Raw genomic sequence first — 19,237 nt, forward strand, 5'->3', positions numbered from 1 at the left:
TACAGTACTGGGCCGCCCGCGCCCGACACCGCCACTTCCGCGCCGCACCGGCGGCCATCTCGCCGACTTCCGTTTCTAAACCGTCCCGCCGATTCTCGGCTATCGGTCGGTGTATGTATTCGGTATATACTTAATATACAATATACATAACATTACATTATTATATACACTTAATAGTTGCCGATATCGCGTCTCTTTCCCGGGGTATTATATATATATGTATGTATATATTATGAAGACGATCATCATCATCGCAATATTATTATTATTATTATTATTATTATTATTTAATGTTTTATGCTTATCGGACGTATACAGGCGACGTTTATGACAAAAGCGCATACCGTTTCGCCCATAAAATTATAACAGGTCTTTGGCGGGGTGCTGCTGCTTTAGGTGGGTATATTATTATATAATAATATAGGAAATATAATATAAACCATCGGGGGTGGCGGCGGCGGCGGCGGCAATGAGACGTCTTGACAACAAAAACAAACTCGTCACCGCATTTTCGTTGACGGTATGAATGTATGATTTAAAACTCTGAGAGTTGTAATGAACACTTCGAGTTCAATGATTTTTTTTTTTTTGATATTTTGTTTATTGACTTGTTAAGTCTTCACAAGCAATGGCGGTTGTCAATAGCTTTCTGTTGATAAAAAATAAATCCTACATATAATTTCCCTATAATGACGATATTAATTACAGTACTTAATTACAGTTTTCTGATTGAGTTTATTTTTTATAAGCAAATATATATTTTATAATATTTATTTGGTATTTTTTTGATAGAGATATTTTTTAAGTTGGATTATTGATGATTTTACGTATACGTTATTGGCGTATTTAGGACAATAAATAGTTTCATTTTATTCTACATATTTACATGCTAACATTTGGTTTGGTAAAAAATAAACTATCGTGAATAATTGTGAGAAAAATTCTATTAAAATTCAAATGGTCATTGATTAATTTTATATAATATATTATCATTAGCCATTAGTCGTTACCTAAACTTAATAATATTTTCTATATTTGGACCACTTTGTAAAATAATGATATTATTTGCATTATAATAGAATATATGTCAGAAACTGAAGTCGAATTTGTAGTGTTAAAATATTATTTTAATAACAGTTTATATTTAATCAATAATCTTCAGGTTCAGAGTATTTTAAGAAAGTAATATATTATAATATAATAATTAAATTGGATACTGAAATATGGACATTCAACAGTAATGATTTTTCTAACTTTAAATTCTAAAATAATATATCATGATGTATATGGTCCCCCAAACATAAAATCTCAAATTTAAGCTAAATAAAAAGTGTTATGTGATTTTAACATATTATAAATATAAATATGTTATAATTATAATATGATTTTATATTTTATTTATATAACAGTAAATAAGAAACCTATTGGATATTGAGTAATACTTTACAATAAATTAATTATTTCATGTCAAATGCAATGTATTTATTTACACGGTTGTATATAGTACTTAAGTATATATTATTTATTAGTACAATTTACAGCTAAACATATTTATGTTATAACATGCTATTTCACATAAATAATATAAATACGTGGATAATATTAACTAGATGAAGAGTTCATCAATATATTTTTAAAACCATTATGCTTTGAGTGTAATCATAGTTAAGTAGGTATGTAGATATTTTAAATATTATAAGAACATCATAAAATTATTCAATCAAAAAGTTTTGTAGTTTTACTTTAAGGAGGTACGTAAAAAGTTTAATAAAGGTAAATCAATTATGAAAAAAAGTAAATATTGAACAAAATAACTTGGATAATAAACTTTATTTTTAATAATAATAAACCATAATCTTAATAAAATTAAGTACCACATTCTAAAACTTTAGACTATAACTCAATGAAACATTATTTAAAGTAAATTATGAAATTTATCGTGTTTATGTGGTACAGTTTGTAAGAATCACAAAAATCGAAAAACTTAAATAATATTATAAACATGAAAGACATATTGCTATAGTGTTATTCATTTTTAATTTAAGATTAAACATTTGTTGGTGTATTCATACTTGGTACAATAGTACTAATAAATTACAATTTTAAAATATACTGGCAATATTAGTAACCATTATAATATTGTACTAATAACGTATCATGATGTTTTTGGTACAAAAACTAAATCTCTGTAAATAACTGCAAGTCTGAATTTGTATAAAAAAATATATTCATGAACATTATTTAACTACCACGTGCTTATAGATAATAAGTTCTTAGTTAATTAGTTATTATTTTTAAAAATAATTGAAATAAGTAAAAACAATAGTTAATAGCCTTGATCAGTAGCGTAAATAAAAATGTATTTCAGGGGGGGGGGTTAAACAATTTTCTATTCTTAAATTCCAATTAATTAAACAAACAAAATCAACCATACATTTCGGGTGGGGGTTGACCCTCCCACCCTATAAACACCAGTGGCTTTGATAGTGTTTTATATTAAAATAATTTTTTGTTTTTTATTTTATTATTTGTTCTGTGGAATTTATTTGGATTGCTTAAGAAATATTTGTAAGTTTTACAGATATTTATCATGTACACAAAATATATACCGATGTGCATTATAAAATACTACAGTTTTGGATTCTGAGTAAAGCGATGAATGTTTTTTAAGCCGAAATAGGTGCCTGGTGTAATGTTTGTACTTTATTCAATTTGTTAACGATATGATTCTGTTCTTACTTATTCCAAAAACTATATTATTAGTAGTTCACTTAATTTTGAATAATTATGACAGAAATGCAATTTAAGAGGAACAATGCCTAAAATGATAGTTATTTGTTAAATTTGTAAATAAATAACAATAATATTGTATAAATCAATTTCCAAAAATAGGACTTAAAATTATTAAAATCAAATCAAAACCATACATTTTTTTGTAATTCAACAATTTATTTTATGAACAATATTTTAGAATATTCACTGCTCACTGATGAAGCATTTTCTAAATATGCTTCAATGAGTAATATTTTCGGTTGACGTAGTTGATATTTTTCCCCGTTATAAGAAACTTTTAAAATAATAATCGTTATTCTTGCACGTTTGAAAATTTAAATTTAAAAGAAAAGTTTTCTTTTTATCTTAAGCTACGCCTAATTCCTAAGTAGATCAAAATTTATTTAACCCTTTATTGCGTAATTTTAATGACAGAAATATCATAATACCACACTACAATAATTGTAATGATAAAAGAATATTCATTGAAATATATGTATTGAATGAGTTTTATAAATTCTTTATAAAACTGTATTAATATTTTTATAATCCAAAATAAAGTGGTTGTTTGTAATATTTATAATTATGAAACATAACCAATAATATTATAAATTAATATATTAGTAATGTTATTAAAATCTGATGTTTTAGTATCTCTATATTTCAGGGGTGGCCAACATGATTATGTACGCGAGCCACATATATTAATGCAATTATATCAAGAGCCAAACTATCTAATCTGTACTTTTATACCACAAAAATAATAAAGATAGCTAACATCCAATAAACATATCAAATTACGAAATATGAAATTATAAAATAATAATAATAAAAATATTTTTTTTTTTTTTTTATAAATGTATGTAAAAAAATATTAAAAATGTTGGTTTTTGTAAATAAGACCGCGAGCCGCATACGCCGATGAAGAGAGTCGCAATTTGGCCGCCCCTGATATATATTAAAGATACATATAATATATAAAAAAACAATGTTAAAAAATCAAAAGATTTGTCTGTACATATATCGAACTTACGTAATAAATATGTACCAATAACGACATCACCAATAACATCGTATATATAAGCAGGGCATGGCAATTATCTTATACTTAATACATCAAATTATATTTCATTCAATTCGTGTCGAGTGTTAGAATTAAATAGAAATAAATAATAATACCTAATAAATAAATTCATCCGTAACTATTTATTATATTTGATAATAGGTATTACATTTCACACTTAACCTCTTTCGTACCGAGTATTACTGCAATATTCATGTGTGAAGTCAGGTAATTTAGCCAGTATTTATTAAAATACAATATATAATTTATACATGTGTGTTGATTACATTAAATTTTAACAAGCGTTTTATTATAAAATCCGTTGACGGCAGTCGTCGGTAAACAATTTTTTTTTTTATCCCCGAGAGAGGTATATCTTATAAAAGTTGAATTAATCGACATATCATTACACACGGATAAAGCAATTTTATATAATATTGTAATGTCATAAATTGAAAATGTATCCGGCTGTTCATAAAAATATTTTTTTAAAGTAGGTAGATATAAAAAATAAATAAAACGTTTAAAATAAAATATATACAATTATAAAGAAGTGCACTTTAAATTTAAAAAAAATATAGAAATAAATACGATACAATGGAAAATAAAACTATTAAAAAATGATGAAAAATATAATATTATCATAACTTTCAAGCATACTTTATGCACTATAAACAAATACGTTTATAATTTTATAACGTCGTATTATATACATCTTTATTATAATCACTAAATGGTGTTGATTGTACAATGAATTAAATTACTGTGTACCATATTATTTGGTAAGTTTAATATATTCTTAAAATATTAAATTGTTTTAATTTTATTTTTATTAACAAAAAAAAAAAAAAAAATCACCTATAAGTATTTAATAAGATTACAAAGGGGTTTTAATATGATCATATCATCTATAAGAACCGGTCTCCTTTTAACTTATGATTAATTAAAAGCTAATTGAATCATTATTTATAAAATGAACTTAATTTGTCTGTTGTATTAAGTTTTTACGCGTTTTATAATTTAGATGTATTTATTAATGGGGGGTTTTTTTTTATTTTAAAGTCATGTTTCATTGTAGGTACCTACATTTTAATTGGCGGCACTATAGTAAATACGTTTTCAGCTTCAAGATAAATAAATATCTGTAGATAAGTAGATAGCTTAAAGCTTATTAGGTTTGTATTAAATGGCCTCTTAAAAAAAAAAAAAAAAAAAGAAATTAAATTATTGGTGTTACCACCATCAATACTTAAGCTTATTTTTACGCATTAGTGTATACAATCGACTTTATTACCGTCATTCCTTAATTAAAATAAATATTATGTCGAGTACAAATCAGCACACCGTTCGGTGGATAAAATATAATGTACATTATAACATAATTATATCGCATAATAAATCGTGAAATGGGAATAAAATTGGTTTTTCGGTTTCTTGCATACATCTTATTATTGCGCCGTACATTGTTTATAATCATAACTACTACGGTGATATAATTGTTGTGCATATACCTCGTTTGATCTACACTTACCCGTCAAACGCGCGGGCCGTGCCACGCGCATACCTACCTACCTGCCTATAATATCATACGGTTTACTGGTATACACCGTTGCGGTGGACGTGGCGACGGCGGTATATTTCAATAAACCCATTTGAAAACTAAGGTTGGCATAAATAATTTACCAAGTTTCCTGAACGTGCACAATTCTCTCTCGCGTGCACACACACACACGCGCGCGCGCACGCGGGCGCTCGCACACATACACGGCACACTCTTATTATCCTGCCCGTGCAGTGTTTGCCGCGGGAAACACCAACTAGCTATTACATCGCGTTTCCATTATCCGAATTTTTCGGGTTATTTCCTCTTGCACCGCCGTCCGAACGCCGTGTACAACAATATAGCGGTGCGTATATACACACAATATATAATAATAATAATAATAATAATATAACGATGACGTGTAACATAAAAATGACGTTAAATTTCGTTCAGAATACAGGTACCCCGCAAGCGTTTTCCTGGTTTGGCCACTGTATTCATAATATATCGTTGTTGCGAGCTACTCGTGTTATTATTCGCGTGTGTACGACGGGTTTCGCCGATCGACGGTATTATGTATACACAACGGTCATCGCGGATGTCGATCTGTTAGTATATTATTTTAATATGCGCGAGAACTGTCCGAGTAGTAGGTACCTACAATATTATAATTATACGTCATATTATTAGCCGAAAGCGTTGTTCGAGTGTTTTATTTTCTACAACTAATCAAAGCCCTCCTCGTAGGTATCTATATCACCTAAGCCAATTGATAACTCAAACAGTTATTCGTCAAATTTCGATTGAGTCATTCAAGCCCTCATTAAAAAAAAAAATAAAAATAAAAAAATAATAAAAGTTTGTATTGCTTAAACGACATTATGAATTCGGAACAAAGGATTTTGAAGTATAGTCATCGAGTTTATAGGCATATAATATTATGCTTATACTAACAAATTCCGAAAGTATTACTCGAATAAGTTGAACGATTTAAGGATAAATCGCGTCGTGTGAAATGTTTGACGAAACCCTCTGTGTTCGGTATGTACGGGGATATACACACACGCGAAAACGGAAAGAAAAAAATAAAGTTGAAAAAACACCACACACAAAGACAAAGACACGCGACGGAAAGAAACGAAATTAATAAGTGCGCGGGTACAGTTGAAGAAATAAAGACGAGTTTTCGAGAGAGAGAGAGAGTGATGGACCAAATATATAATAATAATAACAATAATAATAATAGTGTGAAAGAAAACCGTGGAGGAGTAAAAGAAGGAAGAGATAGGGGAAATAGAGAGAGAGAGAGAAAGTGCGATCGAGAGGGTCGGGAGGGGATGCGGATGGAAAGAGATATGGCGAGAGGGAGAGAGATCGACCGGGTGGTGTTCAGCAAAGAGCGGACGAGGATAAACGGCGAAAAACCGCGGAAGCACGGTCTAATTTTCTGCGCAAGTTCGTCGCGCCAACGTACCCGCCGGGGGGCGCGAGATCGCGGCGACGGGGGCGGCAGCCGCGTTTTTCGCCGACGACCGTGTGTGCGTGTCAGACTCCGTCGTGGCAAGCCGGTGCGCACGGTCCGGTATGTTGTGCATGTGAGCGATTACGTTTTTTCGGCATTCATTTTTTTCCCGTTCCGTTGTTCCGTTCGTCGTCGTCGTTCCGTTTCGTTCGTTTAATTCTATTTATTTATTTGATTTTGTTTTTTCGGCGTACGGCGCCGGCCGGCCAATCAATCGCGCGGCAAGCAGTCGCGTGCATGCGTTTAACTCTTTCTTCGCCGCCGCGTGTGCTGTCGAACTCGATACGGAAAAAACACACACACACAAAACGTCCGATAAACGGTTTCGCGTACTGCGAACGAAGATGATCCGCGACGACTCGTGGCGTCGCCGGTACGGGGACAACGATACCGCCGCGTCGATCCGCCGGACCGTTTGACGATCTCAGTAGATCCGCGTGGATACAGTGGTGGGTACGCGTGTGCGGTGCGGCAATCGGTCGTGTGCTCAAAACAAAACAGAAACAAAAAAATACTGCGCGAGATATCGACAAGACAACGGTGTTTACCGGACACATCTCTGTCGACACGTTTCGTTTCGGTGACACTATACTGTTCGGGGGCCGAACGATATGATGGTGAACATGTGCAAAAACACGATGATCGTCGGTGGAGCTATGCTGTTGATGCTGGCCACGGGTAAGTAACAATACCGATAATAAGATAGTATGTTATAATGATATCGACGTAGTGCCTCTCGCGAAACCGTGACCGTGTAAAGTAAACGAATTATAACGCCTCTGCAGAGTCACGAGTGTAAACCACACTGTGCAATATCTGAGTAGAGTGATTTTTGAATACGATGTTATAGACGAAAACGCGCAAAACTAATAGCATCGCAATGGATAATAATAATTAACAATACTATTGCGCGTATCCACGATAAGTGTTTTATTAGCACGTGATGTTTAATCCACGACATTTCTCTTTGGCAATGACCGAAACACTATAATATATTGAATAATATTATGAAAACCATTGCGGACGTATAGCATCCACGATTTCAGAAGAAAATATTTTATTATATTTTAATGTTTTCCAGCGTTGTTTTATGAGTAACGGAAATATTAAAGACATCAAATATATGATTAATAATTATTACTCCGATGATCGATATTTAAAAAAAAAAAAAACGAATATATGCAATAAAAAATTGTATATCTGGCTTTTTCTTGATCTGAAACGAATATATTACTTGCTCATCTATATTTTTTCAGCGCATAATAAACGCTATAAAATAGGTGATAATATTCCAACTCGGCCTTCATTGTTTACTGTTATTATTCATATCGATTTCAAACAATACTTTACTAAGTCAACTACAAATAAAAAACACTGTAACTCATTATTTATTATTTAAAATATGGTTACTGTTATTGATAATAGTCTATAGTAATAACTACGTTACTCACTCGATTGACTTTACAAATTAAAAACACACACATTTATACGAATGATATTATTACATTGAACAATCTATAAATTAAACGATATAGGTATTTTATTTTATTGAAATAGTTAGGTAATAATCTTTAGTGTCCTGTCCATATAATGGGAAAATCGCTGTGCTCAATTCGGAGTGCAGAATATAAGGGTGGATCAGCATCATACAAATTATTCTCAATATATCATTGTTCGATTTTTTTATGAAAAAAAAAAAAAAAATGTTCATTAGTCATACTGTCGGAAAGGTACAAATTTATTTATAGTCACATAATATAGTATATACTCGGCAATATCTTAACTGATTGCCGGTCGGCAGTTAATTATAAGTAAGCTTACGTTAATTATTAATATATGGAAATTAAATAAAGTATTTTAAAATTTAATATTCGTTTAATAAATTACTAGTCACGACCCGTTTAATATTTTTAAATTTATAACTACTGAATAGTTTATTTTACTGAACACCATATTTTCAATGAATTATGTTATAATTTATTATCTCAACAAAAGCTATAGACAGGATACAGAGTCTGTATTGGACAATCATATCGTTTCAACCATTTAGACGAGAGCCAGTATTTTGTTATTACTATGAAGTTAAAAGCAATGATAAATAATTATTATTTGAAAAAAAGCTTATATATAGTGTACAATAATTCATTTTTAAAAGTAACTTTTGAAAACTATATAACTTTGTCGTAATAAATTGAGATATAATTTAACGAAAATCAAAATCGTTTTTCGTAGTTACGTATAATATATAATATATGTGAGACACACAAAAAAAAAACTGGAAAACCTATTTTATTAATTTGTTAGTTAAAAAATATTATTTATAAGGAACTTGTTTCCCGAATATAAGATAATCTATGTATATATATATATACACAAGAAAGGATAGGTAAGGTTTTTACTGATCATAATTTTACATTTTAACATTATTTATATTAAACACTATTCATATATAATTATTTATAATTGCACTTTTATTTTTTATTTTTAAAATTCCTTAAGAAATTTCCATGTAAAATTGTAAGATATTCAAACTAAGACAAAAATGATTGCTTTAGAACTTTGATTTTAAACTATAAACTATACATATATATAAATATATCCTCAAAAACCCTATTGAAAAATTGAAATATTGTTGATTAACCGTGAAAACAGTGAAAAATGAATTAGAGAAACATAATTGAGTAGATTAAACTGTGTCAAGTATTAGGTGCATTAAATACAAATAGTCTAAAATGGACTAGCTGATTCAGAGAGTTCTACTTTTGCCAGATAAAGTTTTTCGTGACCAGCTGGGTAAAGTTTAAAGAAGCTTGCAGGTAAATAAAATCCTTTTTTGATAATTTGTTCACATTTTTGAAACTTATTTAATTAAGTTTGAAACGTCTAAAAAATGTGTACGAAATTATTAGTTCATGTATAAAAAAGGAGAAAAAATAATTGCTTTTACGATTTAAATACTTTTTTTTTTATCCATTCTACAATGTACCCGTTAACAAAACATCGTGGGCTACCATTTTAGTAAAGAATTATTTTTATAAAATATGTATAACATTCAATTTAAAGTTTTCAAAAAGGAAAAATATAAAAAAAAAGTATTTTTCAAAAGTAACTTATTTATAATATTTAAGTAATACAATACACATTATATAAATACTCTTTTATAATATACACAGTAAATAATGATGTATTTCTAAAATATACAATATTACCTATTCTGTTCTAACATCTAATATATATATTATGTACCTAATAATGTGATTGCTTAAATCATATTTTAATTAAAGTAGGACATAATATGACAATGTAGCTTTATACATTTTCATGTAATTTAATTTTAGTTGAAATTCTGATAAGGACAAAGTACAATGGTAATTAGTTTCAGTCATATCAAAAGTTCGAATTTCAATGATATATTGTTGTTTTCAATATAAGTTCAAATATCATGTATATTTGATACTACTGTATTCCCATAAAGTAACCATATTATATTTTAAACAACTAAATATTTTAAAATTTTAATTTTTTTTTTTTTTTATAATATATTTTGGATGACACGTTTTTTGTGTTAAATTTGGTTAGGTGCGTAATTTAGAACGGTTTTTGGGTACCTTTCAAGTTTTTTTTATCTTAGTTGGGTTAAAATATTAAAAGTTGGTACCTAATTATTAATGTAGGATAATTTTAAATATTTCAATGATGTGAAAACAAATTCGGAAAATTATTCTTATTTGTATATACATTATATCTTAGTTAGCCACAATAAATTTAAATAAATACACAGTTATTAAATACATTTTTTTTAAAACACTTCTTTAAAAAGTAATTAGAAAGCAGAAATATATGATTTACTATAAATGATTGAAACACCTCTACAACACTAATTGTAAATTATTAATAGTGTGCTTTATTTAGAAGTTAATTGCTTAATTTATCTTCTATTTAAGCATGTAACATTTACAATAATTTTATGAAAACAAAAATATAAACCTATTTGAATTATAAAAAAGTATTTATTTAAGTTTTTGAATATATTTTTGGATAAATATGTTTTTTTACTAAAGTACAATGCTGTGAATGTCTATAATTGCGTTGCACTATAGTTTCTACTAAATGTCTTTAATTAAAAATTTAAATATTTAATTATATTTGCATGAATTCTAGTGAGTAGCTATATTTTGTTAATTTTATAATAATATATGTTTCTATGGAAAAATATATATATATACATATTTTATAACTCCATTCGATGTTTATCTAATATTATCATACATGGAAAACATAAAACAAAATTATAAAATATATTGTAATAAATAAAACTATGAATTCTAAGTAGTTTAAATATCTAGAAAATTTAGAATGTTTAATTTTAAGTAGACAACTTTTCGTTTAATGAGAATTAATTAATAATATAGTTATTCGATAAAATTAAATTAAATTTACTTCCATGAAGATATTCACACATTATAATTTACTCATTATTTTCAAATAAAAATTCCAACAGTAGTTAGAGCGAATAAAACCATTCAGTATTATTTTATAATCATTAATCATAATAATAATTATACCTAGGTAGTAAGTAGTTAATAGTTCAAATATTTGAAATAGGTAATCAAATAGCCCGTAAAGATTAAATTATGATATTTTTACGTTAATAATATTTGTATTATTAGAAAATCGTATTAATATATTTCTAATATAATATGATTAATTTAAAAAATATTAATTTAATTAAATTTACATTTTTAAACTATAGGTATAGCAACCGTTTATAATAATTACAATTTCTTATTTGATTGAATTATAACCGTCTACAATTTAATAAAATATACATATTTAGTTTTTAATCTAGTCTATATAATTATGATTGTTAAAAAAAAATAATAATAATAATAACTAAATAATTTATTTGTTCTTGACTATAGAATTTAGCTTTAATATCGGCAACGTCTTAGCATTACAGTCTACAGCTAATACAGGCGGTGTTGTTAAAATCAAATATTTTGTTAATGCATTTAAAAGTATGAGTAGAAAATTATCGTAATGTCTAAATTCGTAAAGTAAACAATTCTGAGAATTGTATTTAAAATGTTTTATATATGTATAGAATTATAAATTTAAAATTATGCTACAAAGCAAAATCAATTTTTTTATATGAGTAAAGGTACTGTATGCCACAAGTCATATAATGTATTAGTACGCATGCGTGTATTGCAAATGTTATAGGAAATAATTTTTCCGTTATCGTGATTTATATTGTATACCTATATACAAATGAATCCGATGGACGTTATCTTTTAATTAATATTTTACGATCGTCAACATATTACAAATCCCGAAAGTATATTATTACTTATTGTTAAATAAATCAATATTACGACGTAGACCCATTTCTAATTCAACAAGTAAATTCAATAAATATTTTTTTTTATTAATTATGGATGGAAACTCTAGAATTATCGTTGTTACCTAGGGAATATTGCTAAATTCATCATTACCCGAAATTAATATAGGACATTAACATTATTAATTCATATAGTCCGTTGACTATATAATATACGATATTTCGTATATAGTTTAATTTGATCGGACATATCGTTAGAGACTGGTCATTAACGTTAATAATTATTTTATTTACGTCAACATGTAAGTATGTACTTAAAAACTTACCGTCGGCGAACAACAATAAAATAAAAGAGATTTGTGTAAATATATTATGTTGTGAAGTTCTTCCATTATATATTTGGTGTGTTGATTAGTTATTAAATTTTCAAAAAAAAAAAAAAAAAAAAAAACTGAACTTTTTTAAATTTGTAAAAATCACGTAAACAACTTGCAACGATATCCTTGATTTATTTAAAGTTACGGTTACCTTTAAAATGGTTTTTATCATAATCTTATATAATATTATTATCGTTGTGCTCAGATAGTTTTATGAATTAGGTAATTTAATTCCATGCCTGATGTTATTACATACGATTAAAAAAATAATCGTGTAATACGAGAGTCCAAAAAGCCTGGGGCGAAGATAAATAATAAAACATCTTACCTGCATATTGTAAGAATTCTCAAAAGACAAAAATAACTAAATATATAGAATTCCAACTCTTCATTTCAAGGGGCGGAGAAAAAAAACTGAATTCGTAATTTGTTTTATTAGCTATAAAACTGTAAACAGGCGTCACTGAAAAATTCGCGATTTAAGTACGATATCCAATATATTACATATATTCAATACATACGTGAATAGCTCGGTAATAACACGTTTTAGAAGTCTGTATAGTCGCTTAAAATGATCTCCCAGTTAGTCGAATAAATATACTTGACTCATAGTTCCTTGAAACTTGGAATTTTATATAACATTTATAATTTATTATTAGTCTAATGGATGATAAAAATTCCATTTCATAATGTTTCAACACACAAAATGAATAAATAAAATACAACACTTAGGTTGTTAAAATATAAACTAATAATTTATAAGAAATCCATACATCTTCCAAACGACAGTGTACTTTTATATTATCGATATTGGGTTGTAGGACCGATTACAACGATAACGGAGTGGGAAAAACCACAGGTTAAACAGTCTGTCCATGTATCAAATTATTTTTTATGCTAAGTACGTATTAGTCAACAAAAACTAAAAATGATTTTGATAATTTTTGTTTATAAGTTTAATGTCAGAAAAAAATGTTGGAATATAATTGTGGTTTAGAATGTTTAGATAGATTTTCTCAATATTGATAACAGTTTTAAATACCAGAAGCTTAAAATACTTGAATCTATGTTTGACATGATCGCGTATAACAAATAATTAAGATCTTTGAAACATTGATATTTCTTCACTATTTTTTATACTTACTAATTTTTGATAAGTTTTTTTTTCGGAAACATAATACGTAAAACTTATAAAAACTTCTGTTCAAAATATCAACTTGGTTCATTTTTTAGATAAGTTTAGTGACAAAATAAACTGTTTTTTTTTTTTTATTAGGATGAAAAAAAAAGTAATAGTTTTATCCATTTTACCGTTTTACCATTTTAAAATGCAATGGTTTTTTATTGCATTTAAGTACAACTTTAACAATTTTAGTGTACCGTTCAACTGTGGTTTCCAATTAATATTACGTGAATATATATATATATATATATATATAATAAATATTATATTTACAAAGAAAAAAAACTATTAAACGATGATACAATATATTACCAACAGAAATAAATAATTAAATAGTTAAATAAGTATCAATTTTAAGCCTTAAAAAATATAATTATAATAGAAATGAAACTAATACTGTCCACAAAACTAAATGAAAAACAAATAAAAAAATTAATTCAAAACTAAATCTTTGTTTTAAGTATATAGTTATTTTAAGGTCTATAATTTTAAAAAATATAAATAAATTATTCAAAAATAGAAAATATTTAATGATATTCAGTGAATATCACATATACTAAATTTTTCTAATGTACATTTATATTATAACTACTATAACTTCAAGTTTCTCTGAGTTTATAAGTATACAAAATGAGAATGCACACCTATAAAAAGTTTTATTTTCAATATTTTGTATTAAAATAATCCTTTACATACATTATATGATACTTGTGAATACAAATATTATAATAAATTACAAAAAAACGCAGTGTCACTGCGTCACTGTATGTATATTAAAGTCATAGTACGTAGCTGCTTTCAAAGACCCGTCTAACAAAAAACATAAAAAATAGAATTACATTTTTTTTCATACTGATTCAACTCCTTATAAAAAAAACACGTTGCTATTACTATCACATCAAACATTTATTTATTCTTTTATTAAAAAAAAAAAATAATAATTCTAGTACTTCGATTTTTACAAAATCGATACTTTTAATAATGTTTTTGATATTTAATTAATATTTTCAAATTATAATAAGACTTATATGGTATAGTATACTTAATTTAATGATTTATTCATTAAATCAAATTAGCTTATTTATCACAATCGTTACATTGTTAATGGTATTGTAATGGTACTGTTTTAATTTTTTGTTTTTTAAATATTTATTTTTCATAATTGCGATTATTATAAGAAAAGAACATTAAAATGTCTTGAAAGGTTTACGATAGAGAAGACAACAAATGGTAAAATTATAATAACAATATATTAATAAAAATTTTTTATAAACATCAATATTAATAAACACACGTTGGTAAATACTATTATAGTTGTAGTCAATTTGAACATAATCTGAACTAATTATTTAAACAAAGTACCTATCATAGTTTAAAACTAATAAAAAAAAAAAATGGTTTAATGTTTTTATCCGTTGGGCATTAAATTATTGGTATTAAAAACATGCTTGAATTGTTTATAACACGCAAACCATATCACAGTACAAAATAGTTAGGAATGATAATTATTATTACAACTTCGTAATTTATGTAGTCATGTATGAAATACATCTAAAAACGTGTACTGATAACATTCTAATAAAACATCAATAACAGGAAAAGTGCTTGCCAGCTCGCAGACAAACACATAATTTAATTACGGAATTCTATATTTGACATTGTCAGACACAAATACCGGCGAACTATATAGGTAACAATACTATCAGATGCAGCTTTTGGATACTTTGTAGCTTTTTGAATAATTAGAAAATTATTCGTTTATGAAGTTTACTAGATGTTATATCGGGGTAATATTTTAATGTCAATAAAATATTATTTTGTTTACACGTTATATTTAATTTCGTTAATAGTATGATGGCACACTATTGTTTTTAAATTAAATTGACTTAGTGTTGACAGCCACTAGTGTATAATATTATATGAACATACAATGGAATTACGTCTCATTGTATTTAGTCACATATACCATGCATTTCACAAACAAAGTGTGTTGCGTATATTATGCTTCCGTTCATTTCGTTACAGACGGTAGACACTATTTGTACCAGTTAGTAGGCAGATAAAAAATGTAATTATTATGTTAAAAACTTCTTCGTGAATCATTTGTATCGCTGCATATTAATTTTTCTAAAATTCAAATATAACAATTTAAAATTAAATTATTTTTTGTTTCTAACATTTTCTGCGAGATTGTTTGAAAGTCGTTTGCTGTTCTTTCCCGCAAAACAAATAAAAAAGGCTAATAGAATATTATAAATGGCAAATATTGTACTGAACAGCAAGATAGTTTTATGACAGTTTATTCATGACATTTGCTAATTAAAAATGTTATGATAATAATTATATAATCAATTTTATAACAATTTATTTAATCATTTAAATTTCAACAGCTCATGAAAATAAATTTACAACACATTTAATAATATACTATAGCAACGATAATACAATAAAACTACAAAAAATATGAACAATTTAATTCATTTAACTATTAAAAAATTCAATAGAAGTAAACTAAGTAATTCAATTTTCATTTCATTATTTAATGACATTATTCTATTTATTAGAGAAGCTAAAGCATATTTTTTCTTTGTGAAAAAAAATACATACAAAAAATGGTAGTACACCTAGTTATACTCTAAAATACATTAATGAAAAATACTTAAATAGTTCAGAAAAATCGATAAAAGCATTTAAAAGTTAAAACTAAAATGTTACACAATTTATTTTCCTTATTTCTGATAAACCAGCAGTGTTTGAAAAATATAATAACGTCTGATAAGGAAAATGTAGCACACAAGTTACGTTACATTTATAAAGACCATAAAACGAAGGAAACGATTTTGAACATTATTTAAACGTTAGTATGATATTTTAAGTATGTGGATCAAACCACAGAACCGTAATTGAGTTCAGTCGAACTGAAGAAATAAACAATGTTTTTTAAAACGACAAACTTAGTTAAGTCTTCAAAGATTTTAAAAATAATGTTAATATAATAGCAAATTTATTAATTATTATATGTAATAAGTGTTTATTAAAAATAGCCATTTAATCAAACTTTAAATCTAAATCACTGGAATTAATGAATATGTTTTGTTATATTATGCTTATTGATATATTAACATAAAATCAGTGGAACCTGAGACTTAGAGTAAGAAATTACTTTATTATTATTTTTTTTTTTTTTAATATTTTAGGATAATATTCATTAAATATTTAATAATCAGACAAAATATTAAAATCCATTTGTAATAATGATGCATCATTAAGGGAATTAATTTGTTGAAATAATTTCAATACATCGGTAAAAATACATTTTACCAAATGTAAAAAAAACGTAAATCATTAATAAATAATATAAATAGTAAAGGAGCCAAATGTGAACGTTAGGCGCACAAGGCAAAGACAATAAATGTATCTGATTTGAAATTTTTACATTTTACAATGTCTTCCCTGTTTGATATTTAGGACGAAATCCGAGATAGTGAAGGGTCCGAATACCAATGTGATATAGTTTAGATATATATAGTTTAACTTATACAAAGTTTTATACAGGTCTGAGTAAAATATATTGACTTGGGAGCCAGTTATTTAGTATACACAATATTGAATATGAATTTTTGTGAAACGAATTAATTTGTAGCTTTTGTTTTGTCACTTCGACGCTGGTCAACACATTATGACAAAGAAAGCAAAGATATAATAATTTTAAATATGACTAAATACCATTACAGTCATTTAATATAAATATTTTGAATTTATAAATTATTGGCAATATCGCAGTATAATAATATGTTATTAGAATCATTAATATTGGAATGAAATGGGATAGAGGGAGCTTCAGTTAAAAAAAATAATTAATTAACCTATTGATAATTTAACAAAAAATTGTTCAGAATTTATTATAATATCGTCCTAGTATATTATATACGATAACAATGTAAGTGACTTTTAACCGCAATTAATAAGTCACCGCCTCTGATTTTAGTGCCGATAACACTTCCTCTATCTCAGTAAAAAAATGAATAATTTGGAAGTAGGACCGAGTTCATTATCATTAATTTATCTTCTTGTAACCAAGTTTGTATAAAACGTTGACAACGTAATCGACTAAAGTAATATTTCGCGTAGAAATAGCCAGTTTGGTGTTATTACCACATACATTTTTGGTAGTATAACTTTAAATTATTGGAGTTTTGCGTATGATTCTCGCTGTTTTTTTAAGACAAATGATAACTTTAAACACACCTAATATACAATTCATTTTCACCGGTAGCTTTCCTAGAATTTAGATAATCCAATATGGTTTTGAGATAGTCCGTTGAATTGATATACTATTCATAAAAACTAACTCGTTTAAATTTGTCCATGTAACGTAATTTATCTTTATTTTTCAACAAATTTGAAACGTCATGTTTGTTAGATCAACACTTGTTTGATAGGTACGTTGTTTAAATGAGTAGTAAATTTACAGAAGAACTGCAATACCAATTAGACGAAATATTTCGCGGAAACCTATATCATTATAATTAATTCGTGAAAACCTCTCAGGTACACTGAAAACAATTAAATTACGACTTCTCGCGAATCAAATATTTCTGAAATAAATATTATCTTGCAGAGTAGACTCAGCAATACCTGGATGTTTATTTCCTAAGATAAATATTTTTAACTTTAGATTTTAAAATTTATTTTTGTTGAAAAATATTGAAATAATATTGCCATGTTACCTATATTAATATTGATTTTTTTTCAATTCACAGTAGTTATATCGACTTATATCGAGTATGGTTTTACATCATTAATCGATGTTGACATTTTATCGACTTTATTACTAGTATAGTAATGGAATCCGGAATCCATTACGTTATTATCTTTAATTAAAGAGATCTAAAATTAGACGGTTTTATTGTATCAGCAATTTGTTTATCTATGTTTATTGATTGTATCTAAACATTTAGACACTTTTAGAATATTCTGAACACACGAGATTACAAAACAAAATTTAACTCCAATTGATTAAAGCAATGACAATCGTTTTGTTTCCATTAATTCGCGTAACCACGACAGGGAACATCTGTAAACATTGTGTGTTTACACCAAAAACGCCGTCGATATTGCAGCCAACGTTTATATATATATATACATCTAATAAAACTAATAACTTCTAAAAGCGACGTGATATTTGGCGTTTTGACGGGTGAAAAAGTTGTAATTCAATTGAACAATATCAATAAGTTTACTAAAGTTGATGTTATATCGCACTAACAACTGTACAATCGTACGCAACTCACCGAATTCTTATACTTGTGATTATCGCAGTTACTCTAGTTGAACACCAGGAAAAGATATTTTTACGTTCGTTAGACCATATTAAGATAAACTGTTATTTATTATTTCGGTTTATCAGAATATTTTATGTTTCGTTAGAATGAT

General features: G+C 26.8%; 1 protein-coding gene across 1 annotated transcript in view; it reads left to right on the forward strand.

Annotated features, from left to right (window-relative positions):
* The first annotated feature begins 6,928 nt into the window (after positions 1–6,928).
* LOC113555683 (zwei Ig domain protein zig-8-like) overlaps positions 6,929–19,237 on the forward strand; it is a 248,019-nt gene continuing 235,710 nt past the window's right edge. The window contains exon 1 of the mRNA XM_026960187.1: positions 6,929–7,578. Coding sequence (XP_026815988.1) covers positions 7,512–7,578 — 67 coding nt within the window. The 5' untranslated portion in view covers positions 6,929–7,511. The remainder of the gene's footprint in view (positions 7,579–19,237) is intronic.

Source organism: Rhopalosiphum maidis, chromosome 1 (genome assembly GCF_003676215.2).
Source record: "Rhopalosiphum maidis isolate BTI-1 chromosome 1, ASM367621v3, whole genome shotgun sequence".
Lineage (NCBI taxonomy): Eukaryota > Metazoa > Arthropoda > Insecta > Hemiptera > Aphididae > Rhopalosiphum > Rhopalosiphum maidis.